This window comes from Urocitellus parryii, chromosome 2, assembly GCF_045843805.1.
Source record: "Urocitellus parryii isolate mUroPar1 chromosome 2, mUroPar1.hap1, whole genome shotgun sequence".
Lineage (NCBI taxonomy): Eukaryota > Metazoa > Chordata > Mammalia > Rodentia > Sciuridae > Urocitellus > Urocitellus parryii.
Genome location: NC_135532.1, coordinates 225,446,985 through 225,464,995, shown reverse-complemented (window position 1 = coordinate 225,464,995; position 18,011 = coordinate 225,446,985). Strand labels below are relative to the sequence as shown.

General features: G+C 63.9%; 1 protein-coding gene across 8 annotated transcripts in view; it reads right to left on the bottom strand.

Annotated features, from left to right (window-relative positions):
• Adarb1 (adenosine deaminase RNA specific B1) overlaps positions 1 to 18,011 on the bottom strand; it is a 111,191-nt gene that overhangs the window by 70,707 nt on the left and 22,473 nt on the right. For 4 of the 8 annotated variants that reach the window (XM_077795429.1, XM_077795430.1, XM_077795434.1 and 1 more), the window contains exons 1-2: positions 6,746 to 7,438; positions 4,857 to 4,979 (exon numbers count right to left, since the gene is read on the bottom strand). In XM_077795429.1, coding sequence (XP_077651555.1) covers positions 4,857 to 4,979; positions 6,746 to 6,884 — 262 coding nt within the window. In that variant the 5' untranslated portion in view covers positions 6,885 to 7,438. Of the gene's footprint in view, positions 1 to 4,856; positions 4,980 to 6,745; positions 7,440 to 18,011 lie in introns of those variants that run through there. The other 4 variants (XM_077795432.1, XM_026380213.2, XM_077795431.1 and 1 more) reach the window with 4 other exon arrangements.

The following is an 18,011-nucleotide window of genomic DNA, read 5'->3' as shown; positions in this document are numbered from 1 at the left end:
AGCCAGGTCCCGGGGACGCGGCCACTAGAGTTGCCAGCCGTCCTGCCCCAGCCAGGTCCCGGGGACGCGGCCACTAGAGGTACCAGCCGTCCCCGCACACTCCTGCCCCAGCCAGGTCCCGGGGACGCGGCCACTAGAGGTGCCAGCAGTCCCCGCACACTCCTGCCCCAGCCAGGTCCCGGGGACGCGGCCACTAGAGTTGCCAGCAGTCCTGCCCCAGCCAGGTCCTGGGGACGCGGCCACTAGAGGTGCCAGCCTTCCCCGCACACTCCTACCCCAGCCAGGTCCCGGGGACGCGGCCACTAGAGTTGCCAGCCGTCCCCGCACACTCCTGCCCCAGCCAGGTCCCGGGGACGCGGCCACTAGAGTTGCCAGCCGTCCCCGCACACTCCTGCCCCAGCCAGGTCCCGGGGACGCGGCCACTAGAGGTGCCAGCCGTCCCCGCACACTCCTGCCCCAGCCAGGTCCCGGGGACGCGGCCACTAGAGGTGCCAGCCGTCCCCGCACACTCCTGCCCCAGCCAGGTCCCGGGGACGCGGCCACTAGAGGTGCCAGCCGTCCCCGCACACTCCTGCCCCAGCCAGGTCCCGGGGACGCGGCCACTAGAGGTGCCAGCCGTCCCCGCACACTCCTGCCCCAGCCAGGTCCCGGGGACGCGGCCACTAGAGGTGCCAGCCGTCCCCGCACACTCCTGCCCCAGCCAGGTCCCGGGGACGCGGCCACTAGAGGTGCCAGCCGTCCTGCCCCAGCCAGGTCCCGGGGACGCGGCCACTAGAGGTGCCAGCTGTCCTACCCCAGCCAGGTCCCGGGGACGCGGCCACTAGAGGTGCCAGCCGTCCTACCCCAGCCAGGTCCCGGGGACGCGGCCACTAGAGGTGCCAGCCGTCCCCGCACACTCCTACCCCAGCCAGGTCCCGGGGACGCGGCCACTAGAGGTGCCAGCCGTCCCCGCACACTCCTGCCCCAGCCAGGTCCCGGGGACGCGGCCACTAGAGGTGCCAGCCGTCCCCGCACACTCCTGCCCCAGCCAGGTCCCGGGGACGCGGCCACTAGAGGTGCCAGCAGTCCCCGCACACTCCTGCCCCAGCCAGGTCCCGGGGACGCGGCCACTAGAGGTGCCAGCAGTCCCCGCACACTCCTGCCCCAGCCAGGTCCCGGGGACGCGGCCACTAGAGGTGCCAGCCGTCCCCGCACACTCCTGCCCCAGCCAGGTCCCGGGGACGCGGCCACTAGAGGTGCCAGCCGTCCCCGCACACTCCTGCCCCAGCCAGGTCCCGGGGACGCGGCCACTAGAGGTGCCAGCCGTCCCCGCACACTCCTGCCCCAGCCAGGTCCCGGGGACGCGGCCACTAGAGTTGCCAGCCGTCCTGCCCCAGCCAGGTCCCGGGGACGCGGCCACTAGAGGTGCCAGCTGTCCCCGCACACTCCTGCCCCAGCCAGGTCCCGGGGACGCGGCCACTAGAGGTACCAGCCGTCCCCGCACACTCCTACCCCAGCCAAGTCCCGGGGACGCGGCCACTAGAGGTGCCAGCCTTCCCCGCACACTCCTACCCCAGCCAGGTCCCGGGGACGCGGCCACTAGAGGTGCCAGCCGTGCCCGCACACTCCTGCCCCAGCCAGGTCCCGGGGACGCGGCCACTAGAGTTGCCAGCCGTCCTGCCCCAGCCAGGTCCCGGGGACGCGGCCACTAGAGGTACCAGCCGTCCCCGCACACTCCTGCCCCAGCCAGGTCCCGGGGACGCGGCCACTAGAGGTGCCAGCAGTCCCCGCACACTCCTGCCCCAGCCAGGTCCCGGGGACGCGGCCACTAGAGTTGCCAGCCGTCCCCGCACACTCCTGCCCCAGCCAGGTCCCGGGGACGCGGCCACTAGAGGTGCCAGCCGTCCCCGCACACTCCTGCCCCAGCCAGGTCCCGGGGACGCGGCCACTAGAGGTGCCAGCTGTCCCCGCACACTCCTGCCCCAGCCAGGTCCCGGGGACGCGGCCACTAGAGGTGCCAGCCGTCCCCGCACACTCCTGCCCCAGCCAGGTCCCGGGGACGCGGCCACTAGAGGTGCCAGCCGTCCCCGCACACTCCTGCCCCAGCCAGGTCCCGGGGACGCGGCCACTAGAGGTGCCAGCCGTCCCCGCACACTCCTGCCCCAGCCAGGTCCCGGGGACGCGGCCACTAGAGGTGCCAGCCGTCCTGCCCCAGCCAGGTCCCGGGGACGCGGCCACTAGAGGTGCCAGCCGTCCCCGCACACTCCTACCCCAGCCAGGTCCCGGGGACGCGGCCACTAGAGGTGCCAGCCGTCCCCGCACACTCCTACCCCAGCCAGGTCCCGGGGACGCGGCCACTAGAGGTGCCAGCCGTCCCCGCACACTCCTGCCCCAGCCAGGTCCCGGGGACGCGGCCACTAGAGGTGCCAGCCGTCCCCGCACACTCCTGCCCCAGCCAGGTCCCGGGGACGCGGCCACTAGAGGTGCCAGCAGTCCCCGCACACTCCTGCCCCAGCCAGGTCCCGGGGACGCGGCCACTAGAGGTGCCAGCCGTCCCCGCACACTCCTGCCCCAGCCAGGTCCCGGGGACGCGGCCACTAGAGGTGCCAGCCGTCCCCGCACACTCCTGCCCCATCCAGGTCCCGGGGACGCGGCCACTAGAGGTGCCAGCCGTCCCCGCACACTCCTGCCCCAGCCAGGTCCCGGGGACGCGGCCACTAGAGGTGCCAGCCCTCCCCGCACACTCCTGCCCCAGCCAGGTCCCGGGGACGCGGCCACTAGAGGTGCCAGCCGTCCCCGCACACTCCTGCCCCAGCCAGGTCCCGGGGACGCGGCCACTAGAGGTGCCAGCCCTCCCCGCACACTCCTGCCCCAGCCAGGTCCCGGGGACGCGGCCACTAGAGGTGCCAGCCTTCCCCGCACACTCCTGTCCTCTGGTCTGGTTGTGGGAGACTCCTCAAGTTGCTGAACTATGCACAGCAGGTGGAGGCAGCAGGGCCAGTGGTGGTGGGTGTAAAGAGGCCGGGTCCTCAGGGACAGACCCTCAGGGGCCTGTGGAGCGAGCAGAACACCCCAAGCTCAGCTACACCTTCACCAGGGACCCCCATGCCCAGCAGCCCACAGGCCAGCAGGAGCCCCCACTCCTTGAGCACATTTCAGGGTCCCAGAAACGTCACCACCACGAGAAATGGGGAGGATCCATGCTCAGCGCCACCTGCACCCCAGGCAGCCCCACTACCACGGCTCTGTGTGACACCAGTCGTGACATTAATCGGCTGCAGTCACACAAGGCAGCGTCTTCTGTGAACCTGCTTTTCCTTTGGTGCTGGGCGCTGAACCAGGGCACTCACCGCGGAGCCACAGGCCAGCCCTGTTTGTTTTGTACCTTGAGTCAGGGTGCCACTAAATTCCTTAGGGCCTCCCTAAGTGGCTGAGCTGGCTGGGAACTTGTGATCCTCCCGCCTCAGCCTCCTGAGCCACAAGGATCACAGGCAGGGGCCACCGTGCCCAGGGAAGTCACATATCATAAAAGAACATCTAGAGGTGGCAGCAGGAGAAATGCCCAGAGAAGCTCCCAGGTCCACACCCAGGTGGACTTCCTGGGCCCTGCATCAGACACCTTGGGCCCCTGCATTCACACTGTGGGTCCACCCAGCGCCGGGACTGCAGTGACCAGAGTCCCACCTCAAGGTCCACAGCAGTCAGGATCACACTGCATCAGGATCCTGGGGACAAGCAGGGCGAGAGGGACAACCTCCAGGCCCAGGTGACACCCGGACCCCAGCACCACAGACCCTGGGTGGGCACAGGGCGGGGGACTGCTTCCCAGCAGACAGCCACTTACACCTCTACCGACCCCAGGAGTGGAGGGAACCACAGGGCAGCGTGACAGCCACTGTCGCTTCAGGGAAGAGGAGAAGCAGGCTTCTGCCTCAGCCACCCCCAGGGTGAGGGGCAGCAGGCGTGACCAGGCCTGAGCCTGCATTCCCAGGGCTCTCTGTCCCTGTCCAGCGCCTCCTGTGGCCTGGAGAAACACTGGGCCCTCCTGCCGGCCAGCTCACACGTCACGCACACCTTGTCACGCCCCACACACATGGCCCCAGAGCAGGCAGTGGTGGCCCTCGCCCAGCGAGGCAGGGTGGGCTGCCTGTGTCCCCTCGCCCAGAGCTGCGACCCTAGAGCTGGGACCCTCGGTGTCTTTCAGGGAGCTGTGGCCACAGGGAGGCCAGTCTCGGAGCACTCAAGGAGCTGAGAGAGGGGCGTGGCCAAAGTCGAGCCCCGCTCTCGGCAGTGACATCGGGCCGGGGTGTCCTTCCAGCCGGGCACCCCAGCAGACCAGCAGGCACCAGGCAAAGGCAGGACCAGACCTTGGGAGGCCTTCATGGGACATCAGGTGACACAGAAACGGCAGGCGGGGCCTTTCTGGTCAAACGCTAGACCCAGCAGTCACAGCTCGGCGTGTCTCTGCTCCCCAAAGTTGGTGACCCCCGTAGATGGCCGGCTACTCCCCTGTCCCCACAGGGGGGCCACGCAAGAGGGCCACACAGGGGCCCCTCAGCCCTGCCCGACAGGGGGTGATGAGCCCTGGGGCACGGTGCCCAAGGCCAAGCAGGCCTTCACCCAGCTCAGCCTGGGGAGCCTCCTCGCAGCCAGCACCTCCAGCTTCCCTGTCTCCACACTCTCAGGAGCAGGCACAGCCTCGGTGACGGCCCTCAGAACTCAGGGCTGCGGAAGCCTCCTCGTGGCCACTCACAGAAGGGTGGCAGTAAAACCTCAGCGGCCAGCCTGCCTCTCGCCAGGCGGCCGGGGCCCCAGACCCATCGTGGACACGGAGCAGGCGTCGGCTCCTGGCCCAGGTGTCTCAGGCTTCCACTTACCTCGGCGTGCTCCGACTGGCTGACCCCAGGACGGCCTGCCCGGGCCAGGGGAAGCTAGGCCGGCAATGCCCGCAGCGTCTCCGCCGTCGCACCTTGGACTGTGCCAGCCGGAAGGCCTCCACTCTGGAAGAGAAAGGCCCAGTCACTGACAGCCCTCCCCGTGGTGCCCAGCAATTGGCCTCCCCAGAGCTGGGCTCATGGGGCCCGCTCCATGAAAGCCCCTTCCCCAGCACAGGCTGCACTGTCCTTTAAGGGGCACACAGTGGCCTGCATCCCTCCTGCCCTCAGCAGGACATGCACACACATGGCCGCCACACGGAGACCTTTGCGGCCAACGGTCCCCAGCATAAAGCCACCCAGAGCCCAAGAAGGAAGGAGACTGGGGCCCTCCTGGACACACTGATCCTCTTCAGCTCAACGGGCCCCCACGTGCACATCCGTGTACTGGAGTGCAGACACAGAGACGCACGTGTGCCCCACCCTGCTAGGCCCTGGACAGCCCTCTCCAGCTGGTCTGCTCTGCAGGACAGTGGTTTCCAGAGGCAGGAGCACTGGAACACGGTCCGCCCTTAACTACACAGCTGGGTCAGGTCCTCCGAGGGGTGAGGCTGGAGACGCTGCCAAGCACCCTTCTGGGCCTGAGGTCCACCAGGGACCCAGGCAGGTCCTCTGTCTGTGAGGGCCGATGTGGGCACGCAGACAGCAGGCTCCCTCCCGCTCTGCGCTCGCACCACCACGGCGATGGCCATATCACAGATGCCTCGCTGGCCCGGGGCCACAGCCGACGTCATTCTGTCCAGGACAGGGCACCTGTCCAGAGTCCAGGGCTGCAGTCCTCGGGACCCAGGAAGGCACGAGTGCACATTGAACAGAACGGAAACAACGGCGCCCTGGTGGCCCGCAGATGCTCAGAGCTGGCCCAGAGCAGAGGAAGGGGGAGGAACGGACCCACCCCTGGTAGGGCAGGGCCACCTGGCCCAGCTGGCCAGGTCTAGACCAGAGGCCCGGGCTGGAGAGACAGCGAGTGCCCGCGGGCTGGGTGGCCAGCAGCCAGGCGGCAGGCAGCGTGGCTCTGCAAGTCAGCGCCCAGAGAAGCCGTGCTCCTGCTCCCACCTCCTGGTGCCCTCTTGAGGAAGCCACCAGGCCCGGAGGTCAAGCTAGCTGGACAGGCCACAGACCCCGCCAGCAGTGCTGGCCAAGGCACTGAAGGAGTCTCAGGGGCCACGAGGAGAACCCAGGAACCCAGTCTCAGGCAGAACTGAGTCCCCAGACACACGGCCACCTCCAGACACAAGGTGACCCTGCTGAAGTCCCAGTCACCACCAGGAGCCAGTCCCTGACCTGCCACCTCGAGCATCACAAAGTGGTGGTATTGGATGTCAGTGAGTTTGGGGATGGGTCAGTAGGCAGCCAGTGCTGGCCAAGACAGAACGGTCACTTCCAACCCTGACAACACAGAACAGGGTCCGCTTCAGACACGAGGACCCTGAGTGCACATGAGGTGACCAGACGGTAGGGCAGTCAGCCAGTGGGTAGGAGACAGCCAGACCACCCGCCCAGACTGGCGGGGCTGGAGGCAGGTGGGTGGGCCTCGGGGTCTGCTTCTTGTCCCTGGTGGGTGGAGCTCTCTGCTCCCTGGCACCCCCTCCTGGGCTGCTGTCCCCCGACTCCTTCTGCCATGACGTTCCGCCTCACTGTGGGCCAGAGCCACGGAGTCGGCCGACCAGGGACTAGACCCCTGAAACCGTGAGCCGAAATGCACTGTCCCCCTCATAGGTGGCTGGTGTCGGTCTCTTGGTGACAGCGGCAAAAGCTGCCAAAGCACACACTGAGACTTCTTTCCCAAACCCGTGGCTTCGGTAAGAGGAGCAGGTTCTACACACGCTCACCTCGGCTTGGTCCAGAAGAAACAGGAGTTGATGGCCCACATGTGGCAGGACCAGAGTCAGAAACGAGAGCTCCAGCCTGGACGGCTTCACGAGACCTGGGCCCGACCCCCAGGACGCGCTGAGGCAGGTGGGAAGGCATGGGCCGGGCGGCAGCAGAGCGCTCCAGCAAGGGTGCAGGCACGTGCAGGGAGAGCCGGAGTGCAGACCAGGCAGGGTGCACGCACACCCATCCACCAGGGCAGCCGCGGGGCCACGCGGGACAGCACCCCCACACCCTCAGGGTGCGTGCTCACTGGGAAACGGGGAGGGATGGGGACCGTCCTGTGAACACAGGGGAGACCCTGCCTAGCCGGGATGGACAGCAGCTGTCCGCCAAGGGCACGAATGTCACCGTGGGTGCCCAGTCTTCATGTGGGCCTGTGATGTCCCCGGGGACGCGCAGCAAGACCATTCTCTTCTACACGTGGCGAGTGTGGACTTTGGCCCTCGCAACAGCAGGCACCAGGGAGAGAGGCCACGCCTGCCGCGGCTGGTCCTCCAGGCAGCTCCGCAGGCCAACTCCACCACCACGCACCAGCGGGTCCACCAGCTGACCACCCACAACTGTCGCAGCAGAATAGAGAGGCCCAGGTGGGGAGCCAGAAAGGGCAGAGAGGGGAGGGACTGAAAAGCCTCGGCGTGACGCAGGAGCCAGGGCAGAGCCCTGCCCAGCAGGGCCACGGCGCCAAGCCAATTCCAGTCCAGAGCTACTCGGCGGAGGAGACGCGCCTGCAGGTGGGGCAGGTGACCTGTTCAGAAGGCCCAACCAGGGACGGCAGAGGCCGCGACGGCAAGGTGGCCGCAGAGCACCAAGGAAGCTGGGCTAAAGGACGTGGAGGAGGTGTGGAGGGCAGCAGGCTGGCCCTCGGGCCGGGCCACTCCTACAGAAGGGCAGCTAGGAGGAAGAGGCAGTCCAGCAGGAGAGGTTCCGGGTGCCCGTCCCTTGTGTGCTCCGAGCTCCAGTTAGGAAACGGCGGGTACCGCACATCTCATGGCATCGAACGCAGTCCTCTCACTGTTCCCCAGCAGGTGAGACTCCAGTTAGAGAGCGTGAGAGGGAATCCAGGTCAGAAAACCTGGGGTGCCTTCTAGGGACCTGGAGTGCCAACGAGACCTCTGGGCAGCAGCTGACCTGTCCCTGGCTCCCTGCATTGTGTTGGAGCAGAGGGATGGAAACGTGTCTTGGGTTGGTTCTACCGAGTAGATTAAACGAATGGTGCATGCTCAGCAAAAGAACAACTCCTCTCCCCAGGGACACAGGACTGCAGGACGGTCCCCCCGCACAGGGTCTCAGTGATCGCGGAGCCTCCTGGAGAGCAGCCCGTTTCCCTGCAGTGCGCCTCAGCAGAACTCCTCTACACACCGCGGCTGTCTTTTGAAGACACGTCTTTGCTCATTTATTTTGGTTCTGGGGAGGGAAGCCAGGCCTTGTGCATGCTAGGCAAGCCTAGACCACTGAGCTGCACCCGGCCTGGGCTCGTCCTTTAAAGCCCACTAGCCACATGACTGGACACTGTTTATGACCTGAGAGAAGACACTCCTTGAGCTCCCAGCAACCAAAGTCTCCGCGGAAGGCACCTGGTGCCGCGTTGGGCCTCCAGCAGAAGCCACAGGGCAGCGGGGCAGCAGGCAGTCCCTGAAGGGCTTGGCTCCCTCCACCACAAACCCCACTCAACAGCAGGTCCCGGGGCGCTGCACTCACTGTGGACCTGGCTACTGCAAAGGCAGGCAGGGCACAAAGCCAAGTCTACCCTGCACCACCTGCCCAAGCCTGAGGACGTGGGGATGGAAGCCGGGGCTGAGGCCTGCCAAGAAGGGGCACAGCAGGCACCCCACCAGCCCCACCTGGTGTCCACCGAGCCTGGACTCTCAGGGAGGGCAGCCCTGACGGGGGGCAAGCAGGGAGGACCCTGCACGTTGTCACTACAGCCCTCCCCTAGGTCACGGGTCATGATCACATGGCAGTGCCCAACTGTACCTCCTTGAACAGTGGCACAGACGGCCAGCAGAGAAAAGCCATGTCCTCTCTGGAGAACCACAGAAGTCCCTGTCCAAGGAAAACGAGCAGCTCAGGCCAGGAGGATTGTCCCACAGGCCGTGAGGACGGGAGGATGAGCCAGTACCAGCAGGACGTGTGAGAGACAGCGGGGCCAGCTGGCCACCCACCCGCACACAGAAGCAAAAGCTCGCAGAGACGGACGCCGTGGGACCAGTTACTGGCATCTCCGTCTCAGGGGTCACTGCAGCTCTGGCTTCCTCCACACCTGGCCCTCTCAGGGCGCCTCCAGGACTCCACCCGGCTGCGGTTCCCGCCTCCCAGGCCTTCTTCCTTTGAAATCTTGGTGGGCGCCTCCTTGACCCCCAACCTCAGCATCCTGCATTCCTGCAGAACCAGCCCCACAGGGCTGACACCAAGTCGGCTGCCGTCCCCAGCAGTGGCCAGGCCTCCGGGACCCTGGCTGCAGAGCCTCTGGGGGCCTGGCTGAGCCCCCTGAAAAGCCTTCCTAGGACCCCCTGTGCAAGAATTGTGCCCCGCCGGCCTCTTCTCAAGAGCATGCCACTTCCACTCCTGTAAGCCTGAGACAGGTGTGGTCTTGCCAGCTCCTGAGATGCCCTCAAGCCATCTTTCTCACTGTCTCTGGGCAAAGCCTTTAGCATTTTAGTGGCCTGATGTCTTTAACAACTGCAGCTTCCTTGGGCCCAGTTTCACTCCTGAGACCAGCAAGCAGAGAGATTCAAGTGCGCGTTTTTTAAATCTTTCTGCTCTGCTTTCTGCTCCTGATTATCACAATTAATTTGGCTAAAAGCTGCCAGCAATATCCATGCCACCGCCTGAATGCTATGCTGCCTAGAAATTTCCTCCACCAGATAAAGAAATCCATTGCTTTTAAACCTGGCCTCACAGAAAGTCTCAAGAGACAAGCAAATCAACTTCTCAGCCAGAACATAACACAAAGGGCCTCTAGTCCATTTACCAACAGTGTCCTCCTTTTCCTCTAAACCCTCTTGAGCCCTGTCTTCACTGTCCACGGTCCTGTTAGCATTCTGGTCTTCTGAGCTCCCACCAGAATCGGCCAGTAGCTTAAACAACCTAAAGCATTTCCAGCTTGCACTGCTAAACATCTCAAATTCTTCCCACCAATTCCAAAAAGCTCCAAAAAAAATTCTGGAGCCAAGGCTCAGAGCGCTTGCCTGGCACGCATGAGGCACTGGGTTCGATCCCCGGCACCACATAAAAATAAAAAATAAAATAAAGGTATTGTGTCCAGGGCTAGGGATTTGGCTCAAGCAGTAGCGTGCTCGCCTGGCATGCGCGCGGCGCTGGGTTCAATCCCCAGCACCACATAAATAAAGATGTTGTGTCCACCAAAAACTAAAAAATATTAAAAAGTTCTCTCTAGCGCGTGCACGCACTCGAACTCTCTCTCTCTCTCTCTCTCTCTTAAAAAAAAGAAAGATATTGTGTCCATCTACAACTAAAAAAAAAAAAAAATTCTGATCCACACAGTCGGCAACGACACCCTCCTGGTACCAACGTCTGTCTTGGTCAGCTTTTTTGCTGCTGCCCCTGAAAGACCTGAAAAAGAGGACTGTAGAGGGGAGAGGTTTACTTAGGGCCTCGCGGTCTCAATTAACAGAGAGCAGGCTCCTTTCCTCGGGGCTCCAAGTAAGCAGGACAGCATGGCAGAAGAGTGAGCAGAGGGAAACAGACAGTCCACCTGCCAGACAGGACATGTAGGCCATAGCCACGCCCCCTGCCTGCAGTCACCAGTTAACCCCGTGAGGAAGGAGTTCACTGACTAGGTTAGTGTCAGAGCCCAGTCACTTCTCCTCCTCGCCTTCCCGCCCTGTCTCACACGTGAATTCATCCAAACACAACCCAGGACGAGGGGCCACAGAGCAGAACAAAGTGCCCCTGGAGGGCTCAGCACCAGGACCAGGGGAGTGGCGCAGGGGATGCCCGCGTGGAGACGAAAGCCTCATCTCACCAACCACAACCAGTGGCCACCAGCTCCTGCCGCAAGAACCCCAAGGGGTTCCAGAATCCAAGTGCAGGGCCGGCTTCTCCTAGGGAGAGACAGAAGACGTAGCCTCAGTGACACCCTGTCAGCCATCCTACACCCACTGGACCGTCTCCTCAGAAAGGGCCCTGCACCCATGGAAGACACCTAGAACCAGCAAAGGGAACGGAGGCTGGTAAAAAGAACAGACATTTTCTAATAATGAAAACACGGGCCACATGCAGCGCCTGTCCACACGCCTGGCCTAGGGCAGGCAGAGAAGAGGAGCAGCAGAGCTGGGGACATGTGGGGACATATCCTCAAAACAGAGCCAAGGGGGAGGCAGGAGCAGGTGCTGGCCTCCATCCACGGAGGCATGGGGCACCCTCCCTCTGCCGGCACGTGTGGTCCTGATGGGGGAGGGCTGAGATGGGCTCTGGGGGCCCAGGAGTACCACACAGCGGGTGCTCGCCTGGCCTTCCTCGCACGCCCTGGGGCATCTGTCCAGTGGAGGCAAGCATGGCCTTGCCCAGGTGCTCAAAGGAGCCCATCATTTGCCCCCGCGCAGGGAGGGTGGTGCACTCTGCCCACAGCCTGGAGGTGACCCAGCCAGCCTCTGGGGGCTGGTGGGTGGGTGGCGGGTAGGGGAAGCCTGCTGGCAGGAGAACAGGAAGGACCTTCAGCTTCCTGTCTGCACCTCGACACCCTGGGAAACAACAGGAAATACTTCCTGAGCTGGAAAGGAAGCCAATGTGCACCTAGGTTCCAGAACCACCAGGGAACCCGTTTGGACCTATCCAAGAGCCCCCAGACACGCACACCAGAACCCACGGAGCAGACACTGGGAGGCTGAGAACCAGTGTCCGCGCAGTGGGCAGAGCGGCAGGACCCTAAAGACACAGGTGCCGTGGACGTGCGCCCCTGACTAGCCAGGGTTCCGTGATACTGGCTCCAGTGAGACCCGCACCGTGGGCAGCGTGCGAGCTCCATCCTGACACCAAGCCTGTGGAGGAGCAGAGAGCCTGACGAGGGGCGGAAGCAGCCTGAGTGCTTCGGATCTCGAGACCTAGGTCTAAGCACCGCCTGACCACAGCCGAGCCCAGGAGGTGGGAGCAGGAGCAGGGCGGTAGAGCCAGCGGGCAGGAGCGGCTGGCGGGCAGAGGGGTCTCCAACCCACTTCACACGCACTCTGCTGACAGCCAAGAGAGGAGGGCAAGTCCAAACCACTCGGCTGGGCACCCCCAGGTGGAGCAGACACTGCCGGCCACCAGAAGCTGGTCCCCTGCCCCTCCCTGCAGCTGACAAGGCAGGAGGCTCAGCACTTGCTCATGAGGGACCCAGTGACTTGGGAGCAGGGGACACATGCCCACAAAAGACAACACTGCTGGTTCTGGTCAGGTCAAAGCTGATGTCCACTCGGTCCAGCAGCAAGCATGTCAGATGTGGCACAGGACAGCGTGACGCTGGTGACGCCAGGGCTGGAAGCCCAGCTTGAGATCACAGCGTCACCTGCTGGCTCTGGGGCCACACTCAGCCCGGGTGTCTGGGCCTTCCTCCTGTGAGAGGGTTTGGAGTGCCCACCTCAGGGTGCTGGAGGGACACCAGGTGGAGATCAGCAGAGCTCTATGGAAGGACCACCAGAGACGTCCGTTACTCCTGGAGCAGCAACAGCCACAGCATGCTGTCACCTGCCAGCTCCTGCACCCAGGAGAGAGCCAGGCTCCACAGGCAGGTGTCGGCTCACTAGCCCACCTTTGCTTCAGCGCAATCACTCCTTTGAAAGAACGTGCATCCAGTGCAGAGGCACACTCCTATATAATCCCACCGGCTTGGAAGATGAGGCAGGAGATTCGTGAGTTCAAAGCCAGCCTCAGCAACGGCGCGGCGCTAAGCAACCCAGTTAGACCCTGTCTCTAAATAATCAAGTACAAAACAGGGCTGGGGAGTGGCTCGGCGGCCAAGTGCCCATGTTCTATCTCTTGTACCCCCCACCCCACAAAAAAGAAAGAACAGTCAGCTCGAGTCCTCCTCCATTAAACCACGGGAACCGAGCCTGCCCAGCATGCTCCACTGCCCAGTGGCCCACCTCCATCCCGGAGCATGCTGTCCTGGTTATCTGGTCTCAGTGGGTCTGGGGGCTGTGAGTCCTGGGCATGTGGTGTGAGACCGCCAGGCAGCCATGCGGTGAGAGGCCACACCTCCCTCCTGTGATGGCCCCCTGTTGGCCCTGCCAGGCCCCAGGGTGGGGCCCACAAAACCCACCAGTATCCTGGACCCAACCTGCCTGCTCCCAGAAGGTGCCAAGGAGGCTCTTTCCCTGGGTCAGTGACTGACAGGGCCCAGGGTGCGTCCACGGTCACGTGTCCACCATCCGGTCACCGTCAGTTCTTGATTTCTGAGAGAACCCGGTGCTCAGCACATGCTCGCAGCACCTTCTCCATCCCAGGCCAGTCTGCCTCTGCGGGGCTTTCCTGTGCTCCTGTGAGAACGTGGGCTGTGCGCTCATGCAGCCGGGCAGCAGCGACGTCCAGCCTAAAGATCCAGAGAGTAGCCATGCCAAAGTCCTTTCCTTCATGGCCACAGGGCTGCGGCCATGTGGCTGCATCCCCACAGCTCCTCAGGCACAGCAGGCAGCACGGCTTCCACTCCCACCCAAAGCCTGTCAACCCGGGCCCTTCCCTGGCCCTCCTGCAAGCCAAGCTGCCCAGGCGCCTGCCTCCAGGCCCTTTCAGAGCAGAGAGCAAAGGTCAAGGATAGACGTGAAAGTTCAGCTCTGACAAAATGCTCATAAAACTTGGTATCCCAGTTGACTCCACAAATAGCCCCAGGGAGGCCTGGGAGCAGGTGGACAGTTAGGCTGAGCACTGCCTCGGGGCCTCAGGGCCTCATGTGCCCCCAGGGCTGCAGCACCAGGACACAGGGGGCCCAGGACTCCCAGCAAGCCCCCCCATCCTGTCTTCCCAGGGACCAAGTGACCTTTGGGCATTCCTTGGGACCGGGCCCTGATCTGTCCAGAGCTTGCCATGTCCCACGTCACCTTCACTCTTCAGAGTGTCCCTGTCCAGCACCTACTTGTGAGAGGAGCCACGTCTTCCCAATGGAGGCGAGAGCTGGGGTGGGCAGAGGCTTCTCACACCAGGGCAGGTGGACCAGGATGGGGTGGTGGCCCTGGCCCACCCTTTATTTCCACCAGCTGCACCCACAGAATCAGAACCTGCCCTGCAGCTCCACTCAGGAGGACCTGGCCAAGACCCAGCCCAGCAGCAAGGCCGGACCCAGCCTGGAAAGGCCACCGAGGCCCAGAGGAGAGGAGGGCTCCCCAAGCCCCAGGGGACACCCAGTGACTCCCACATGTCTGTGACACGAGGTGTCGGCCTTTCCAGACTGCATGTGGCCTGCAGTCCCAGGAAGGACACCCAGCTGGAACTCAGAAACTCAGATGGCGGACACAGGCATCGCCCTGCCCCGACCTCCCACCACAGGAGCTGCAGCCGGACATGGTACCAACTCGAGTCCACTGGGAGGGCCTGGAGGACTTCGAGACCCTGCCTCCGAAGAGAGAGAGAAGTCCAAGCGTTCGCTGGACCGCTCTAGGAAGTTTCAGAGCTCACCTGCGTCAGGGGAGGGGAAGAGTACCTGCTGAGCCGCCCCAGCACCCAGCAGACCTCCCCGGTCCTGCCCAGGGCCATGGGGGAGCGGCCATGGGGAGCACCCTCTGGAGCCGCCTCCCCTGACTCCCACACGGTCCTCAGCAACACCCACGCTCCTAGACCCCAGTTGACTGCCCATGACTGGACACCCCCAGCCCCCTCAGCAGGATTGACCAGCAAGAGCAGCTCAGCCCAGAGGACCAGCTCAGTGCCCACCCTACGCTGAGCTGAGAAGACACTCGGCTGCACCCACACCAGGGCAGGCTAGGGACGTGGGGGGCAGGGGTGCTGGGCGGGGCAGGGCTACCGGTGGACCACCATGGAGACAAGTGGCCTCACACACTGGCCCCCCGGAGCACGGCACACGCAGAGCACACCCTGCGGTGAAGCACGGCTTCAGGGGGAGACGATGTGCCGTGGCCGTCCATCCACTGTGACAAACTGTGGGAAACGGGTCCAAACCACTTCTCCCACTCAACCCCACACAACTCCCGACACCCAGCGAGGCCTCCTCAGCTACAAGCCAGCAGCTCAGGTGTCCACTGGCTCCACTCAGCTCTGATGCCATCTACCTGGACGGAGTGTCAGTTCCCATGGGCTGCAGGGTCGGAGGCCGGTTAGGGTGAGGGTCAGGGTCAGGGTTAGCTCCAGAACTCAGGGAAACAACTGCACTGACCAGTGGACCACCAGGACATGTAGAGAGGCACAGGAAGGGTGAGGAGGGACAGCGTGCTGTCCAGCACCCCAGTCCTGTCCCAGAGTAGGCTGGCAGCAGGCCTGCTTCCCCCTCCCTCCAGCGCTGCCTAAGGGCACGGCAGGAGCCCTCAGTACGACCAGATGGCAGTGCCCTGCAGGGCTTATCATAGGCCTGGCAGGACCAGGAAGAGGCCGCCCTCAGGGAGAGAAACCCTGGCCTCCATGGCCTGCCTTGGGGAAGGAGTGATGAGCCAGGGATGGGGTGAGGGCCAGCACCCCGCAACTTAACCCCATGTGTCCCCCAGTGGTGACAGGGGAGGAGGCTGTACATGGTGGGGCCGAGGGACAGACAGTAATTCTCTGTACCTTCTGCTCAATTCTGCTGTGGACCCGAAACTGCTCAAAAAAATAAAGTCTAAGTCAGGCATGAAGGCACACACCTGTGATCCCAGCAGCCAGGGAGGCTGAGGCAGGAGGACCGCAAGTTCAGAACCAGCCTCAGCAACTTATCAAGGATCTGTCTCAAAATAAAAAACAAGCCAGGGGTGTGGCTCAGTGACAAGGTGCCCTAGGCTTAATCCTAACAGGCACAGCTTCAGGCCAGGAGGCAGCACATGCCCAGGTGACCCTGCTGCCAGAAAGCCAGTGACAACATGGCCCTGGCAGGACTCCACCCATCGGGGAGCCTGAAGCAGGAGGGTGTCATGTGGCCAGTGTCCCAGGACTCAGCCAGGCGGGGAACAGGAACGGAGCTGCTCTTAGCTCTGGTGCCAGGGGGCAGGTACTTGCCAGCAGCAGGGTGGCACTGTGGGCTTGGGCAGTCTCTGCTGCGAGGTGGAGGGTGGAGGACAGCCAGGGCAGGAAGGGTCCTCAGAGACAGGGGCTGCCCCAGGAGAGCGAGGCGCTGGCCGCAGCTCGCCGGCATTGGGAAGCGTGGTCTGTGGCAGCAGAAGCCATCTGTGAGACGACCCATGCATGTGGGGGCCCTGGACACGGCTAGACTTGACCGTTCGAGCCAGAGCGCTTGGAGACAGGAGAGCTGCCAGACACCAGCAGCTGCCCGAGGGCCAGGACTGCAAGGGGCTGACGTGCGCCCAAATGAATGTCCTCCAACTGCCCTGGCAAGGAGCTGTCATCCCAGGAGCTGAGGTTCCCGCCCACAGCCTGTCAGCTCAGCTCCTGAGGGGACAGAGCAGGCGGACAGCTCCTCGTGGCCAGCACCACAGGTTCGGGGCCCAAAGACACAGCTGCCCTTGGCGGCCACCAGCGCTGCTTGCCAACCAGCCAGAAACAAGGAGATGACAACTAGGGCACAGAGTGACGGCAACACAGCCAGTCAGCCTCATGGCGGGAGCCGAGCTCCCTGGGCTCACCAGCCAGGGAGAAAGTGACCCCGAGGGAGGCCTCAAATCCCCTGTCCTCCAGAGTCCAGAATGATGAGGTCAGCGAGAACCAGCTCCTGCAGCCGGAGGGCGGGGCTGAAGGCACAAGAGGGCTCCCCGGGCGAGGGCTCCCAGGTAGAGAGCACCCCTCACACCTGACCTCCCAGGGCTCCCGTGGCGAGGGCACCCCTCACACCTGACCTCCCAGGCACAAGCCCTTGAAGGCGGGAAGAAAAGGCAGCCGCAGTGTGCAGCCGGGAACCCCAGGGATCGGCCCTTCCAGGAGCGGTGCTCCGGGCACCCAGGGGAGCCAGGTGCAGGTCTGCTGGCCACGCCCCACCAGGGGGAGTGGGCTTTCCTATCCATGGAACTCAGCACTCGGGGGCTCAGCCAAACACTGGCTCAGCACTCAACCTCAGAGAACCAAGAGTTGGGTCAAAACCCTAGGGAGCGTCCAGCACAAGTCCCCGTCCACGCCTGCTGACAGTCCCCAGGTGGGGATGGAGCTGTAAGGACAGCTGGCCTCCAGGTGGACATGCACAGGTGAATGACGCCCAGGACATTCAACAAGGGGGCTGGCAACAAGCCAGCAGTGTCCCAGGAACATGGCAGGGGCACTCCAAGGGCACAGAGGGTGGAGAGTGGTGCAGACGTTCCTGCCCTGGCCCGGCCTTGGCTGGCAGTCCTCAGGCGGGAGCCGGAGCGGGACAATGCCCACAGGCCTCCTCCTTGCAAAGTGCCACCCCCGGCCAGCGGCACGTCTGGCCTGCCGAGAGCCCTGCAGCCCGACAGCCTCCCTACGGAAGGCAGCAGCGCGGAAGCCCTGGAGGAACGACGACCAGGCCTGGGGGTGGGCGGGGAATGGGAGCGTGGCAGCTGAGCCAGCCGCAGGGCAAGTGGGCAGAGGGCGTCCAGCAGCTTGGGTGTACAGGTGCATAGAGCTCAGCGTAAATGCCGGCTCACAGGTGAGCAGCGCCCTGGCTGTGGGCGCAGAGCGCAGACACAGGCCACGCCCCCACAGCCAGGACCCCAGGGGGCCGGCTCCGCCCACCAGCCCCCTCCCCCGCCCTGCGCTGTCCCTTGCTGTCTTCTGCCCATTTCCCACAGGATTCGGGTTTTCCCCTGAACTACACACTGACACACATGATGCGGGATTCCTCATGACGGGTGTTTTGTCCTGATGGCACTCACAGGATGGTGGGGTTGGGTTCTGGTTGAGGACATTTTTGCTGCCGGGTCTTCTACTGCACCCAAGTCCTGCCATCCTTCCTTCCTCAAACCTGACCTGAGCCACACGTTCTGAAGGCCCCACCTCCGGCCCACTGGGAGCCCGGTCCAGGGAGTGTGACATGGACCCATAGTGCTCTGCTTCTCAGAAGCCCACCCAATCCAGCGACGTGCGACCCCACCTTTGTCCCACGCTGGATCTCCACCTGAGTCAGGTACAGGGCTGGACTCCCTGCATCTGCCTGTGCACACCACCATCAGTCATTGCTCT